The 18,240-nt window shown below is 38.0% G+C and overlaps 1 protein-coding gene across 2 annotated transcripts in view; it reads right to left on the bottom strand.

The window, feature by feature from the left end:
• PLPPR5 (phospholipid phosphatase related 5) overlaps window positions 1–18,240 on the bottom strand; it is a gene marked incomplete at both ends in the record, with an annotated part of 126,962 nt that overhangs the window by 11,600 nt on the left and 97,122 nt on the right. The window contains 2 exons of one of the 2 annotated variants that reach the window (XM_082834501.1): window positions 8,030–8,164; window positions 17,512–17,688. In XM_082834501.1, coding sequence (XP_082690627.1) covers window positions 8,030–8,164; window positions 17,512–17,688 — 312 coding nt within the window. The remainder of the gene's footprint in view (window positions 1–8,029; window positions 8,165–17,511; window positions 17,689–18,240) is intronic. The other variant, XM_082834502.1, reaches the window with a different exon arrangement.

Raw genomic sequence — 18,240 nt, 5'->3', positions numbered from 1 at the left:
ATGGTGAGAAATAAATTTCTGTTATTTATAAGCCACCAGTCTATAGTATTTTGTTATAGCAGCCTGAATGGAGTAATACAGCTCCTCTGATCAGAATCAGCACCCGACCAAGAGAGACTTTGCCAAATGATGCCTGGTCAGTCAATATGGCATAACATGGCTGTATTGAGGTCTAGTCCATGTAATCTTTATCATTTATCTGGAGTTTTACAACAGCCTCTCAGATTGGTTTTTGTTTGATTTTGTTTTGCTGCAGTGTTGCTCTCCTTCAATTTATCCTTCATTCTGAACACGCCACTTCCTTCCTTACACTCCTTCATGGCTCCCCTTTGCTTACAGGGTAAGGACCAACTTCCCAGTGTTGCGTAAAAGACCCTTCACAAATTTTCATCAAACATGACAGAGAGTACTTTTTCCATATACTTCTTTTTCATTTGCATTTGATCTCTAATGATGTGCTTATTCATGAACTTTACCCAGTTTTCAATTAGGATGTTTTATATGTTACAGACATTAACCCATTGGCAAGTGTGTAGTTTACATCTTACACTTCGTCATTGGCCTTTTTAAACTGTTTAAACTACTCTTGATAAATTTTATTTTAAAAAATGCTTGAACCTAAACTTTTCTAGTCAGTAACGCAAGAATGAAGCAGTAATATTGAGTCCCTCCTTTATAAAATCTACAAATTATCATACTTTGACAATTTTATTAGCATTATCTAAGATTTGTCTCATTTTGTCATTGCTGTATTAACTTATTTTGTTATAGATCTTCTCTCTAAATGAATTTTATAATTTTGCCCTGTTTCTGTCACTGCATTTACCACAGTCAATTCTAATTAAGTCTATATTTAAATGGTTTCCATTTTTCCTGCCAACTCATTCATAATATGACTTTTCAATTTGAGAGCTCTAGATATTGGTGTTTTGCTCAGTTAACTGGTAAATATCTTCTGGTACGAGCAAGTATCTTCTTTCATGAGTAATATAGTTCCTGAATTCTTACGCATGTGGTGCTTTATGATTATCTTAACACTTAAATGACCTTTTGGGTGGGAATAGAATTCGTATGTCACCACCTTTTTCATGGAAACTCGGAAGACATTACTCCATTTTATTCTGGCATCTGATCCTATAGAGGGAGAAGTCTGAGGCTAACATGCTGTTAGTCTTGGGTGGTATATTAGTTTTGTGTGTATTAGTTTTCAGTAGGCACACTGTATTTTAACCTCAAAAGCTCAGTTGGCTTCCAACAACAAATGTGTGTATATACCTCCTCATACTACATGTTGGTGGTCAGGTTCTACGGATCTGCCCCAAGCTACAGGTTGGGTGTTGGTCTGCTTCCCACGACTTCCCCTTCTGGGACTCAGGCTGTCAGAACAGCCCGTATCTGGAACACAGCCTTCTCCTGGAAGAAGGCTCAAGAGCAACAGGGTGGGCAGAAGCTCATGATGGCTCTACAAGTTTCTGGTTGATGGGTTATCTATCAGGTTCACTCACATGTTATTGATCAAGTCCAAAATAACTGGAGCAGGAAGGATACTCTGCATATAGAAGAGGGTAGGTAATAATTGGGAACAACAATACCATCTACCACAATATTTATAGAATTCTTTCTTCAGTATTGAAATTTGAAAATTTCACTGAGAAATATCTAAATTCTGGTATATATTTTAATTTTCCCTTGTATCCTGTTAACCCTTGGAGCCTAAAGATTCAGATATTTATTTGGAAGGAAAGTTTACTTATAGTATTTCTCTGAATATTGCTATAGCTTCATTTGTCCTCTTCTTTAGTATCTACAGTGATTCACATGTTACATTTCTGTGGTATATCCTTCATATCTATTATTTTTACTCAGATCAATTTTATTCTCTTGTTCTTGTACTACGAATTCTGAAACCTGTCCTTAACATAACTGATTTCACTTTCTCCATTGTGGATTTTGTTCTTTATGGTTTCTAGTATTGGTTTTAATCTTGCCATGACATTCTTTTCTTACATTAGTTTCCTAATTGTTCCAGCTATCTTTCATCTCTCATTTCACATATTTTCTTTAATTTCCTTGACAATAGAAAGCAGATATTATCTACAATGAATTTAATTATCTTGTAATCTTTTTTTCCCTCAAAAACGTATTCTATCTCTTAAAATATGTCTCTCTTCTGTGTCATGAAATCGTTTTAAAGGATTTAAGTAATTGTCCTGATTATTTATACTTGAATCAGAATAGATTTAGCTCAGTTTATCTTCCTAAACTGAGTGGGAGAAGATTCAAAGACCCTGAACTGTTTTCTTGAATAGTCAGGGAATCCTTCACCTAGATCTTAAGCTGAAGAGCTGGAGAATGTAATTTTATAATATCATTTTGATGATTTACCAGCCTGACAGGAGTGGGAGAAGAAGCTGAGGCCATGGACATTTCCAGGAAGGTCACTTTATTTCTATATGAAACTATATAGAAGCTATAATGAAACTATTGCTATGGCTGCTGAAATATCAGGACTGCTATTCTGTTCAGCTTAAACTCTACTACAGGAAGATGGCATAGTCCTTGGAGGCAGCTTATGTATTTTTTTTACCCATTTTATGGTACCCATTCAGTTCAGGAAAGGATTCTTTCATCTGGCACGCACCCATATTAATGAGAAGCCTGATCAGAGGAAAGCTTCTTGCCTGAAGGCTTTCTTTTGGTGTGTACTTGCCTATCTGCTAACCCTGCTTCAACATGGTGTTGGTCCAAGGTGCTGAATTGTGCTCTAAATAAGTCTTCTCTTTCTCTTAAAGGTCATTCTTATCTCTTGTCCTCACTCTTTGAAATTTTGGAGGTATTACTGGGATCGTATAGGATTTTAGCCACTTCTGCAACATTGAACTTCTTTACTGGCAAAGAAAAATTTCAATTGTCCTTTGGTGACATCCATCAAACTGGAACTATTTATACTATATCTAGTAGAAATGCCTATAATTTTACTCTATCTTGATTTCTCTCTGTGACACAGCTATTAGATATTAACTTCTACTTTGCTCTTGCTAATATAGGAGAGTAAAGCTAATGAATATGTAAATGTTTCCATCTTCATTTCCTAGAAAGAGAGGCAGACTTTTGGTTTTTGGCCTCCCGAGAGTAATTAATGGTGTCTTTGTGTTTTTGGAGACCTCCTGAAGCCAGCATCCCTGAAGATTCTGTTTGGGATGCATGGGCCCTTGAAGGCAGGAGCCAGAAAAGGATAAGTTTGAAAGGGAGGAGTGGTGTGACTTGGCTCCCTGAGGCCTTCGGTCGGTGGGATTTTGTGGCTCCTGCAAATGAGAGGCACCTACACACAGCTCGTGTCAGGGCCCCAGGACAGATAGGACCTGACATGGAGATGACTGCAGGTGTGCCAAGGACAGTTGGACCCTGGGCGTGATGCATAAAGGCATGCGAGCTACAACCAAGGTCTCCGTGCCCAATTTGGCAGAGAAAAATAAACCAAACACTCTCAAAAGGTTTGTGGAAGTCATAAGGAAGGGACACAGGAATTTAAATTATTCCAGGGAAATTTTTCCAAGGGACTTTGCTCAATCAGAACATATCAACAGTCAATACAAGGAAGCATAATAAAGACCTCCTCAGAGAGCAGCTGAAGAAAACTGAATAATTTTAAAACACTGTAATTATTTTAGTTACACAATTTTTCATAAATATAGCCTAATTACAGGAAGATAAAGAGAAAATGAGAGAGAAAAGGAAGAAAGGAAGGAAGGGAGGGAGGGAGGGGAGGAAAGGGAGGAAGACAGAGACAGGAGAGAGAGAATCAGGTCCACTATGTGGACCACAGGTCAGGTCCACAGACTGGTGTCTGTGGGTACCCTGCCCCCTTCTCTCTCTCATCTATATGCTCTTTTCTTTCCTACTAGAGAGAAATATCTTGTGTGGTGTTTTGCACAACTGGCTTCATCATACACAGACACATTTTATACATATCAACTTACAAAAATTTTACAACATACTAGAAAACTTTCCACATCTTGATTTACCTCATCCATTTTAACTGTGGAATAGTAATAATAATTATAATTCATAATGATTAAGGGCTTCAGAGGTGCCAGACACTGCCCTAAAATGCTTGACTATTATCTTATTGAACTCTTACAACTATCATTCTATGAATCATTCTATGAAGGAGAAAACTGAGTCACAGAGCATTTAGGTAAGCTGCCCAAGATCAAAATTGTCCATAACTGCCAGCTAGTCTACCTCTAGAAACTGTAAGCAGAAGTACCACACTATAATGTACTGGATCCCATTGTAGGAATGTATCACAACTGATTTAATAATTCACGACAGATATACATTTAGATCTTTCATGATTTGATATTACAAACGGCTGTAATAAAGTTACTGGTAACTTAAATAAGTGGGCATTGAGATATGATGGGCTACTTTCCACAGATGATTAATTCTTTTCATAAAACCAAATGTAATGAATGTTCAGATTTATTTAGCCTTCAGAAAAATCATGACTTTTCCTCAAACTGCGGTAATTAACTATATGACAAACTCCCTATAATTAAGGGGTAAATTGCTGGCATTTTATAAGCAAGAACGTTCGCATGCTGTAATTACTCTGTAGTGTACCATCTATCAAACATGTACTTTGAACATGAGGTTATATAAGTACATAACTTCCAAAAGAAACCCTTTGCCTTCTCCATGTAAAACTGACAACCAGAAAATGATAGTTTGGCATAATAATGCTAAAACATTAGGCCATGCCTGTGGACCACACTTTAACACTGGGCCTCCTTTCTCTCCTCAGAGGGCCAGCTTTAAGGATTTAATGTCATTCTCCAACTATCGGTTATTAAGATCAACTTACTGGGGAGCGATTTGCATTCACTTGTTTCCCACTGTGAACTATGATGAAAAGCAATATATTTACTCCAAACATTCCTTATCACAGAAAGAAGAGAAAGCTACTGTGGGCTTCCCTGAAGTGATGGTCTTCTTCCCTTTCTGGCTGATGAGCTCAAATACATGTCCTCTCACCCGCAGAGCTCCTGGCGGAAACTCCTGAGACCCATGCTCTTCCTGCGGTCTATGTGAGTGAGGGCAGCAGACCACAAACTGCGCAGACAGCGTTCTGCCTTGCAGACAGGGATGGAGAGAGCGGAGAGGGAAGTTGGAGCTCAGCGGGGTGAGCGTAAATGTGCTAGGTGTGTGAAGGGGAGAATCAAATTAGATTCCAATCATCTTTATTGCCTAACTACTGGAGTGAAGACAAGGCACATGAATTTGTCATAAACAAAAATATTAATGAAAGAAAGAAGTTAATAAACACGGATCTCTTGCAATCTATGGAGTCTAATAGAATATTTTTGCTTTTACCATCTAACATCTTAAAAGTCACTATAAATAAAAATGAATTTGCATAAAATCAAGAACAAAAATATTTTAATAACTTAATATACATAATGATGTAATGGTATATAAGAATATCTGGCAATGCTAGTAGACCACTAAAGAACCGTTATGCAAATAAATATGTTAAAAAGCAGAAGACTGTGATTTTTGTTCAAGTTAATATATTGAGAGCTATATAAAATAAAGATTCTATTTTTTACCCTAACCATTTTCTTCAAAGTATGTTTAAGATCTCTTCCTAAATTCTACTGTTTTCTATATTTAATTTAAAATTAAACAAGATTGAATTTTATATGTATTATTCACTTATATATTTTATCACATAGGCATGTGTCTTGGATTACTATGTTGTATAATTTTTCTTTGCTGTTTATCAGTGATATGGACATTTGCAAACTGCTTAACTACTTGGAAGTTCAGTTTTCTTAACTGTATAATGAGGAAATTTATTATAAGAGGGCATCAACTAAACCACTGTAGAAAAAAGATGAAAACAATCCAAAGAGATTCTTTTCTCTCAAAGAGAAAAGAAATTTATTTATTTTTCAGAACCATCTAGGGTATGTATGTGGACTGCTCCATGAGCTCATCCAGAACCTACGCTGTCAAGGAGAGGAGGTCGTCTTTAAAACTTAAAGACTATTCCAGTCATTTACCTTTTCCATTTGGCGAGAAGGAGTACAGAATGTCCAGGACAAGAGTTTTCAAAGAGATGACCCAGAGGTTGTTGCACCTACCCTTCTGCTCACATTGTATTGGTCTAAACTTGGTTGCATGGTCACACCTAACTGAAGGGAAGCTGGGAAAAAGACTACAGCTGGGCAGCTGTGAGTGTAGCTAAAATTGGAGTGGGAAATTTCAGTAACTAAAAGGAAGAAGGGGAGAAGGAATACTGGTCAACTATCAGCAGTCTTTGCCACTAATAATACTCAGCTTTAAAAATTGTTGTAAAGAACAAAATTCTACTTGTAGAATTGTAGAGCACAGAAGTGTTTTTGTGGAAGCAATCAGCATAGTATTTGACACATTCTGAATGATCACTAAATGCCCATTGCTATTTTATTACCATCATCATCATCATCATCATCATCATCACCTAGTGTCTCTATCCTCATCTAAATGCTTGAATTCCTTCCGCAGTATCATGGATAAGTGATTATTTAGCTATTCTTGAATCCCTACAGTAAAAAGAAATTTCATTGCTTTTAAGGTGGGAATTCCACTTTCAGAAAGTTGTTACTACTTACCAGACATTATTTATCTTTCTACACTTTCATTTCTTTCATCCTAATTGTGATCTCTGAGGCCCCACAGAACAAATCGCATCCCTCTGCCATACAGCAGTACTTCAGATATTTATGGGAAGATATTGCTTCTTTCTTGAGTTTTCTCTTCCTATAAACTAACCATTTTTGTTCCTTCCAGTCTCTTATAATCCATGATTTTGAGTCCGCTCACCATCTTAGACACATCTATTTGCTCACTTAACAAATATTTATTGTCAACTTTTCTATTTTATCAATATTCACCTTTAAACCATGTTGCCAAGGGCAGTACACAGTACACCAAGTTGGTCTGAGCAAAGCAAACCATCGAACCCCTCATTCAGGATATCATTTTCCCTAAGTGGGACTTAAAACCATATTAACTTCTGGAAGACATATCATGCTGTTGACCCAAGTTGAATGGTAGACTTCTATACTCTCTGAGCCTTTTTCATTTGTGCACTTAACCTAGACATACCCTACCCTACAGGAACTTTTTCAAAAAGTCCAAATACAAAACACTTCCTTTATTTCTAGTTAATTGTTAGTTGTATCTTTGTTGTACTCTTCCAAGAATTTTTATTCTTTCATCCAATGTATTAATTATCCCTCACAGACTCAGACCATCTAAACCGCCAATTAGCATGTAACTGAACTCTTCATTTAAGATATTGATCAAAATCTGGACGTGGACAGGGCTGAGGAGAAACCATTAGTAACCCTCTGAGCAGTCATTTAGAGTCTCAAGAAAAGTTATTGTTATCTACCTGCTTCTCTGTTCATTGCTATGCCCAATGAGGCCTTGACCTGCCATTCAAAGTGCTACCTAGTCAGGCTCCCTTCAGCCCAAGCTGACCCCCAGTTCCACCCCTGAGCAGGAGAGCATGACTGGTGATTCCCTGCTGCCAGAACTTTATACACTGAGGTTCAACAAATATTTATCGAGTCCTGATTATGTGCCAGTTGTTAACACTAAGCAGTTTCTCATATAAGTGAGACATGGAAGAAATGGAATATATGCTATGAAAAACTGCTTATATTCTCAAGTAAAACTATCTTATTATTTTGCCCATGTGTGGGACCACTGTATAACATTCCTATCTTGAAGCTATGGCAACTTACAGAACGCATCCCATGTACAGACTCAGCATTTAGCGTGAGGGATTTGAAGAAATATTTTCCACGTGATATGCATTTTTCTAAGGTGCTGTATTCAGTGACTAAATTCTTGCTAAATACCACATGAGACTCTGAGCTTGTTTTAGTAAATCAAAAATGACTGTGTAGGAACTCTCAAGAGTCATTATTCATTTGCTCTAACAATCACATTTAGAATTTAAATTATGAATCACCTGTACAGATGTTACCTTTTCCAAAGGACTTTCTACTCGAGGAATGCTGATCATTGGCATCTGTGCCAGATTATCTGTGTGTATATGCTCATTTTCTGGTTGTCTTCCTTTGAAATTATTTACCACACACACGACCTAAAATTTTGGGAAAAAATACAGTTAAAGCAAAGCCATGCTTCTTATAACTATGACCCTTGTGGATAGCCTAATAAATCTAATCACAGTAATAAAGTATTGGAATTACTTAAATATTACATGTCTATAACTTTACATCCAGATTTATTCTGTGTAAATTTTAATGGTTAATCCAGTGCAAGCATGTTCAAGAACATTCATCAATTAATATGTAGCTCAGTTAATAAGGACAATTTTATTATTCCAAAATTTTCATTAAATTAGCTTATAGTCAATGCTCAAATCAATCCAAAAATAAGATCATAACCCTATAAAAATTCATAGCAAGCTAACCTTTCCTTATTGTGGCTAAAAATTCATAGCAAGCTAACCTTTCTTATTGTGGCTAATAAATGCTAATTATTTCCCATTGCTTTAAGATCATTACATTCATAATAAACCTTCTACAATTGGCACTTTCTAATTTAGTAGCATCCTTTAATTAACCTAAGGTATTGTCTATTATTGTATCCCACATATATTTGACATTTCGACAATAGCTTACTACTGCTACCACTGAAATAGAAGAACTTCTACATAAAGGAAACTGGCCCTTGTTTCAGTTATCCCACTTATATCCCACTTATATCCCATAAGTGACAGAATTCGAATTAAACCATAAGTTTTCATATTCTAGCGTGCATAAAATAAAGTTCTGGCACTTTTAAAAATGCACATTCCGAAGACCTCTTCTAAAAATTCTGATTTCACAGATGAAGGATAAGGTCTAGGAGTTGCCACTTTTAAAAGGCATTCCTGGTCTTCCCTGGTGGCGCAGTGGTTGAGAGTCTGCCTGCCGATGCTGGGGACACGGGTTCGTTCCCCGGTCCGGGAGGATCCCACATGCCGCGGAGCCGCTGGGCCCCTGAGCCATGGCCGCTGGGCCTGCGCGTCCGGAGCTTGTGCTCCGCAACGGGAGAGGCCAAAACAGTGAGAGGCCCGCGTACAGCAAAAAAAAAAAAAAAAAAAAAAGGCATTCCTGAAGCTTCTGATGTAGGTGAGTCAAACTTTAAGAAATAGTGATTTATTCCTGTCTTACCCCTAGGTTCTTCATGACATTTTTTTTTCTTAAATTCCACATATATGTGTTAGCAAAAGGTATTTGTCTTTCTCTTTCTGACTAAGACAGGAATAAAGACACAGACCTACTAGAGAATGGACTTGAGGATATGGGGGGGGGAAGGGTAAGCTGTGACAAAGTGAGAGAGAGGCATGGACGTCAAATGTAAGGTAGCTAGCTAGTGGGAAGCGGCCGCATAGCACAGGGAGATCAGCTCGTGCTTTGTGACGCCTGGAGGGGTGGGATAGGGAGGGTGGGAGGGAGGGAGACGCAAGAGGGAAGAGATATGGGAACATATGTATATGTATAACTGATTAACTTTGTTAGAAAGCAGAAACTAACACACCATTGTAAAGCAATTATACTCCAATAAAGATGTAAAAAAAAAAGTAATAGTGATTTAAACAATTCAGGAAAATTATTTGCTATTATTTGCTTATATTGAACTAATGGGTAAGCTATTCTTGAGTCTTCTTTTTCTGGGTTTTATATTCTATTATCAAACCAAAATATAGAACATACTTGCAGTTTATAACCTAACATTCATTTAAAAAAATAAATGCTTAATATACAAGTATAAATTTACACTGTATATCTTTCACAAATCCTCCATTGGAAAGCCTCTCCTTTAGTAGGGCTCATTACTGAATATTTTCAAAGGCCAATTAGATCTTGGTTACTCTCCAGTTTTTAAATAAAATTTTCAAATCTACAAAATAACACATACTCTGAGACTTTATCTCAGAAAAAAAATTTCCTTGCAAATTGCTATATACTTATTATCCTTCCACTTCCTTGAATAATTACAGATCAGAAGCATAGATCAAAGCCTGATTATTTGATACCTCAGCTTCATCACTGCCATCAAGATGTTTAAAGTAAGGGATGGCAAAGGCTTAGAGATGGGTACTTGATAATCCTTCTATCAAATGTTGACCCTGCAAAGGACTAATAGATAGTGTTGTGCCTGTAATGGGCAGATAGTATATATTTTTGATTTTGCAGGCATACAATCTCTGCAGCAAGTACTCAGCTCTGCCATTTTGGCGTGAAAGCAGCCAGAGGCAATTCATATAGGAATAGGCATATCGGTGTCCCAATACAACTTATCACACGGCTATATTTAAAATGGATAACCAACAAGGACCTACTGTATAGAACAGGGAACTCTGCTCAATAATCTGTAACAACCTAATTGGGAAAAGAATTTCAAAAAGAATAGATACATGCATATGTATAACTGAATCACTTTGCTGTACACCTGAAACTATCACAACATTGTTAATCAACTATACTCCAATATAAAATAAAAAGTTTAAAAAAAAATAAGCAGCAGGCCAGATTTTGCCTATGGACTGTAGTTTGCCAACTGACTACTGCCAAGAGCACAAAGAATATAATCAAGAATTTTAGCCAACAACATAACAAACAGCAGTTTCATACCCATTTCATGACATATATACACACATGTGCACATTTCCCTTTTCATTAATATTATAAATTAATGGAAAATCGGCAGATGAAATACATTGCTACAAATTCTTCTGAATTAAAATTTGCTAAAATAACTATGTACATAGACAAAAGGAAGTCACTAGATGAAGAAACATTCATCTAGAGTTAATATGGGCTACTGAAATTAGTTTAATTCCTTTTAACGCTATTTAGGTTTGGAAAACTCTTTGAAAGGTATTATCAGTTATCTCTTTACCTTAATTGAGGGTCAGGACAACACCCCATTGAAGCAGCTAAGAATTCACATGTGAAATATTTAAATGCCTAACACAGAGTAGATATTCATTAAAGCATCTATTAACATAATGATTACTCTTCATTACTGTTATTATTTAAATCATAAGGAAGGAAATTACCAAATCTTCCCTAGAATCATATTCAAATATTTAGTAAGTCTTGTAACGTTCACAAGCACGAAACGGATATCCTATTAGAAAAATACTCAAAGAAAAGCAATTGACCTGTTTTTTTGATCCTGAGTCTGTAAGTTTTTGAACAGTCCTCTGGGTCTCAGTCTTCTCAATTTGAAAGTGAAGAGTTTGCAATAGATTAGCAAGTTAGCTCCATTTCTTTGTTTGGCAAAGGTATGAAAAATTCAACAAATGTTCAAAATAAAACCCAAGATGCACCCATCTCCTGGCCCTACTCCAAAACTTGGATCTTTTTCTGGACTCTCTCAGGGAAAGGCAATACCCCTCACATTCCCGTTCCCCTAATGCAGTTGCACAAGGCTGAAAACTTGGACACCTCTTATACTCAACCAGTCACTCAATTTGATCAATTTTCCTTCCTAAAGATTTTGATTTCTTATATCTGCTTTGTTCTATCTCCGACACCGACTCTGTCGACTAAGCAATCACCACCGCTTGCCTGAATTCCTGCATGGCTTTCTAAAGTCTCCCTAAATCCAATCCTGCCTCCCTCTGATCCCTTCCTACAAAGAAGTGAGAATGGTCTTTCCAAAATGCAAATTGTATCATGTCAACCTTCTTAAAACCACTTTGTGGCTTGGCTTCTCATTTCTCTTCAAGTGTAAACTCTGGCCCACCTTTCAACCTTCCTTCTTGGTTATCTAAACACCTTCTGCTCCCTTTCACTGCCTTTTGCTCGGAATACTCATCTCCACTGTCTTTGGGCACCATATCTTACTCATCTGTGGTATCACCATCTCCCCTCCACTTCCTTACTAGTCTTCCTTGACCCCAGGCTGTTTTTGTTTGTTTGTTTGCTGGCAAGGACCTGTGATTCTTTTCATCCAAGCACCTATCTCTATATGAAATTATGCATCTGTTAGCATAGTGTTTTGGTTGATGTGATTCTCTTTCAAGGTTGTCAGCTCCGTGGTAGCAGACATGTTTTTTTTTCTGATCACTATTGTATTCTCAGTGCCACCGTGAATGAACAATTTAATGAATGAGCATGTATGTATCCAGCCTAAAAATTCTCAAATTTTCTAACGTTCCTGTACAATTTAAAGTGATTTTCTTTTGAAACATTCTATTTTTACATTAGTGGTTTCCATGAGTGTAATTCTACCCTCTCTTCCAAAATATGACACTCCTAAGTCACCGTTACACATAGATTTTTGTTTCCTTTATCCGGTAGTGATAATAAATTAATCTGATCCATCTGTGATCATTTTCTCTCTTGCTTGTGGCAAATAAAACATCTCTGTTGTATGGGGCTATGTGCATGGGCTTTGGGGTCAAACAGGCCTGGGGCTTAATCCCGGGCTCTTTCATTTACTAACTTTGTGAGTCCAGGCAAGTTACTTAATATAACGAGACCTGTTTCTCTTATCTGAAAACTGAGGACAATAATAATTACATCTCAACATGCTGTTATGAGGATTAATTGAGTTAATATAGTAAAGAGTATTCAAATAGTTCCTATTTTTATTATTATGATATCACATATGTCAACCCGACAAGCTTTTGCTTTGGCTCAGTAAACTTGAACTTTTCTGCTGGACACTAATATGCATCTTTGTTGTAAGTGCTTTGAGGCACACATTTTTATAAAACAATATTAGTCAATCTACACCTATTATTCAACTAGTATTTGCTTTGTATTTTCCTAAGCTTGGGGATTGTGTTCTCTAACTTTGAAGAAAAGGCACGTGAGATAAGAATAATAAATTTACTACAGAAGGTAATTACTCGTTAGACTGTAACAGGAGTGACTTCACGTGCAGTGGAAATTCAGGAAAAATGGGAGAACCATGTAATCAGGGACACTTCTGGGGAAGCTGGGATTTGTCTAAGAAAAATCTCAAGTGCATAAAGGATTTGAATACAGTCATCAAAGGTGAAGACCATGATACCTAGAGCCTTCTCTGTACCACACACTCGACTGCCTTTATTATATATGTGATTTCCCTTAACCCTCAAAAGAGCTCTGGAAAGTAAATAAAACAGTTCATTCATTCATTCATCAAATATTTCCTGAGAACCTCCTATGTACCAGACCCAATACTGAGAATACACAGTGATGAAAACAAATAAACACCTTCTCTGTGAGTGGCTTACATTCCAGTGGGTTTGATAGCAAAAAACAAAACCAAAAATATTATATGTGGTATATTAAAAGTTGAATTATGCAGTGGAGAAAAGTGAACAGGAAATGAGAAAAGGAGTCCTTGGGGAGGGGTAATCACTTTAAATACAGTTCAGGGGAGGCCTCACTATTTTAGGGATGATGAGGGGCTAAGTGACTTGTATGATGTCTGTCACACATCCAGCAAAAGTGGCAAAAAGAAAAAGTGGCAACAGAAGGATTCAACCTAGGTTTGTCTGACTCCCACTCCTGTTTTGCTCTCTAAACTATACAGAGGAGTGGGTGTTCCAGCTGAGGCAACGCACAGGCCGGACAGAGCCTGTCTGTGTAAGACAGGAAGAAAACTGACTGGATTCCAAGTGCAGGAGTTCCACTGCAACGAGGGAAACATAAACTTGGCCGGGAAGAGTGAAGCCAGACTATGGAGGATCCCAGAAGTTCAATGGAAGTGTCTGATTTAATGCAGCAGGAAAGAGGGTTTTGTTTGTTTGTTTGTTTGTTTTGCTTTGTTATTGGCAATGAATTATAGTATCATGTGTATGAAGCAGAATGTGAGGTATTTGGAGGAGAGTCTGAAGTGAGCAGGCAGCTAGGAACCCGTTGATATAATAGAGATAAGAAGTTTTGATCTCTAAAATCGAGAGGCTATGGTCAGAACAGTGCAGAAATACGACATGGGAGAAAGACTCTGTGGTGGAAATGAAGTGCAACTAGATCAATCGCTGGGTGTGGCGGTGAAGGAGGAGAGTGGGTCAAAGGCAAACGCTAGACACCAGGTGTGGGTGATGGGGGATGTGAATGCCTTCAACCGACACGCAGAGTCTTGGAGTAGGTTACTGTTAATTTTATTTTGGAATCATTTTAGTGATCTGCACACACTGAAGGATCACTGGAAACACCCCAGCATATTGTAAGCCAGAGCTGCAGTCACTGCTTGAAATAAATATTCTACTTAGTTGCCCAAATGAGAAATCCGAGAATCATCATAGATTGCTGCCTGCTTCATCCTCGTCATCTCCAACGTTCCATCAAGCTCCAAAACATTCCACCTCCCAAATACCTCCCGATAGCCTCCCCTCTCTCTGTGCCCTCAGAGGCCCGATTTGTGCCATCTTATTTCCCTGGTTCTGCCTAACTTGTCTCCTCTATCTTCACCTGGAGTTTTATTTTCCAGAAAACATATTTTCCCCAAAGCACAAATCTTATCAGAAAGTAAAAGGACTGACAGGAAACAAACTCTCACTTACAGAAATTATTTCAGTCATCCATGTGGCCATGCCCTGAATATACACACCATTTTGTTTAACCTATATAAATCCTTATAATAATCCCTTAAGGAGGCTGTTTATAGCCTCCTTTAAAGAGGAAGAAACTGAGGGTTGCTTAACGGCACGAACTGAGTAGATAAAGAAGCTGGGATTCAGATTCAATCAGGCTGTTTTTCTGTTTCAACTCACTTGGACCCTGACAGAGGCTCCCAAATCACATACGTTTTTAAACAAAAGTCTATGTTATTGTCATAACATACAAGGCCTTTCAGGGTATTCCCGTGTGCTCTTCCACTCCCCTTTCTTGTCACTCGCGCTGGATGTCTGGTACCATTTCCGGGTGCCATGTTCTCTCAGATGCACATGGCGCCTTGGGCCTAGACTATAGGAGAGGCTTCATACATACTTATTTTATGAAGCATTTCATACTGCCTCTGTGCTCTGTGCTCTTTGTCCCTCATTCCTTATGCCCCAGGCTAGACCTACCTGCTTTACAAACCTTTCAAGTTTATAAATTATCTCCTCTTTCTGATTTGTCCCTAATCCCAACAGGGTAGATGTCTTGAGTATATGTACCTCTACCATTACATTTACCCTCTATAGAACTTTTTGTGTCCACCTTGTCCCACCTGACTGCGATCTACTTGAGTACCTGGATTGTATCTTTTTCGTGTATTTATTCCCAGCACCAAGCACAGTGCCTGGACTAGAATAGGGTCTCAGTAAATGTTTGTTTCATGAAGGAAGAGAGGGAGGGAACGTTTGCGGGAATAACCTGACTATTCCTCCCTGACCCCGGAAACAGATTCCCACAGCAGACAGGTCATGTTTATCTGAGCCTCCTTGCAGCCCCAGTTCTTGACACCTTGCCTGGCACCTGTAGGCACTCACATTCATAAACAGTTGGGAATGAACGTATAAAAGCTTGTTTAGCCATTACGTGGTTAAAGCATTTTCACATGACCTTTTTATAAGGTCATTTTCCTGGGTGCATGGGAATGTCTGAAGGGGCCTGTGGAATGTTCTAAATATGTTCAGTAGGAGGGTCTTGAACCCAAGGGGTATCCAGAGCCCAACTCATCATTCACCACATGGTTCTCAGATAAGGAAGCAACAGGGAAGACATGAGGGCTCTAGATTTCACAACGCAGGGTGTCACGACATTCACTGGCAGTAAAGGGAAGATCGAAACAGCCACAGGAGGATAAGACGAAGCCTGATGAGATGCTAGCAAAGATGTTCTGGACCCGCAGAGCTGAAACGCAGTTACATCTGACAGCAGTGTTTTAAAACTTTGACTTTTGGTATGCTCTTTGCCCTGCCTATGACTATTTTCTTAGGATTTATGTAAGATGCTTTTTGTTTTGTTCTGTTTTATAAAAAGTTAACCTGTTTCAATTGTGATAAGTGACAGCAAGGGAAAGGTTTTGGCCCAAGCGTGGGTGGGCCCCAGTTTTCCTGAGGCTACAGGATATCTCTGGGAAACAGAGTGGGGTGAGCCTAAGTCTCTCAGGACTTTGGACATCAGAGGGAGTGACATCAGCAAGAAAAGCAGCACAGGGTCTAGAGAGGGATCAGGGGATAGTCACCACTTTACCGCAGGAAGTTCTAGAAGAAATAACCTCCTAAAATGCCCGACACATAGCTAGTGCCCAAAGCTTTGGTAGAAGAAAGGTTCATATAAGTTTTTGCTTACTGCTTATGAACTAGTGAAAATAAACTGAAGAAGGAAAGTTACTGTGGAGAAACAATTTAAATATAATTAAAATTAAAATAAAGTGTTTCTTATAATGTGTCAATACAAAAATATGGGTTTTTTTGTTTTTTTATTTATTTATTTATTTTAGCTGTGTTGGGTCTTCGTTTCTGTGCGAGGGCTTTCTCTAGTTGTGGCAAGCGGGGGCCACTCTTCATCGCGGTGCACGGGCCTCTCACTATCGCGGCCTCTCCTATTGCGGAGCACAGGCTCCAGACGTGCAGGCTCAGTCGTTGTGGCTCACGGGCCTAGTTGCTCCGCGGCATGTGGGATCCTCCCAGACCAGGGCTCGAACCCGTGTCTCCTGCATTAGCAGGCAGATTCTCAACCACTGCGCCACCAGGGAAGCCCCCAAAATATGTTTTGATTTATACAGTCGTCTACACATTTTTTCCATCTGGGTAAAATATCCATACTTATAATGGATTGATTAATTCTACAGCCAGACTGAAGTATATTTTCCAACAACTAAAACCTATAGACATATTCCAAGGGGATTTTATCATAAGAGTAGAGATGACTTCATCAGAAGTCACTACGTAGGCTCTTCACTCCTTGGCAAAATCTGATTTGCGCGACGTTGTCTTGGAAACTATCCCTGGGTTTTTAGTCACTGCAGGGAACCGGTTCATCTCACAAGTGAGGTTCACCTGTTATCAGGTGCTGAGACTTGGCGGCTCACTAAGAGTACTGCGCAGAGGCACCAGGGCACTTTGGGATGGTCTACATACTCCAGGATGCAAAGTGCCATGAGGAAACTTTTAAAATATTCAAACAACCCAGTTTTAAAAACCATCTGCGGAGGCATGAGTGTTTTTAGCCCCGTTCCATTTTACATGAAAATATTTTGTTCATCTTTAAATGTAGAATATATTGGGTTGGCCAAAAAGTTCGTTCAGGTTTCCCGTAAGATGTTACGAAAAACCCGAACGAACATTTTGGTCAACCCAATGTGTTTTCTTCACCCCCAAACCTGACTTTGGGCAGAATAAATGAGGGAGCAGGAAGAAACGAATGACTTAAAACATAAATATTTCTATTTGCTATACCACCTTTTGACAACTAAACCCAGTGATTCACACCTGTATTTTCTAATAGGTGGTTATACACGTTGATTAAGAAACAACTTATATTTAAAGAAATTTGTACTTACCAGAAATACTGCTATAGATATTCCAACCAGAAAGCCTGCTATCACATCGGACCAATGATTTCGATATTCTGCTACTCTGTTGAGCCCAGTAAGAAAGGCCAAACACATTAAGCCCAGGCATAGAACGGGCTTAGCAAGTCTTGTTCCTTTGGCTTTGATTGTGTTGGTAATGTACATCTGAAATAGTAAATGAAAAACATGACTTTCCATGAACGTATTTCCTTGATATACACCTCATATATGTGTCTGTACATATACATATTTATTGACATAGATATGCCTATATAGTTCAAATAATTAACTGAAGTTTATGAATTTTTTGAAAGAAGTTTCTTAAAAGTAGAGTTTAAAAGTAGTGATTAGTTCATTTTACTTACCTTATATTGACTAATGACCAATTCTTATGTACTAGTAATTATCTAAGGTACTGAGTGCAGACATTCTAAGTGACTTTTTTTTAACTTTTAATGTACTTATTCTTGTTTCATCTGAATTTACATTTTAGATCAATACTATTACAAGGGGAAAACTGATGAATGAATGTTTTTAATGTTTACATTTTTGTATACCATATGGAGAGGATGCATACTTTATAAAAATTAGAAGTTGTGAGTATAGTTATAAAAAACAAAATGGAATGGATTTCCACTAAACAGATACTACTTTGAAAAAAGAATTTAAAGTTCAATACAGTGCCAAGGTTTGCTTTCATGCTGTTACCTGAAATTG

The sequence above is a fragment of the Leucopleurus acutus genome (genome assembly GCF_964270905.1).
Source record: "Leucopleurus acutus genome assembly, chromosome: 2".
Classification (NCBI taxonomy): domain Eukaryota; kingdom Metazoa; phylum Chordata; class Mammalia; order Artiodactyla; family Delphinidae; genus Leucopleurus; species Leucopleurus acutus.
Note: the sequence above shows the minus strand (reverse complement) of the source record. Positions and strands in the feature narration are given on the sequence as shown.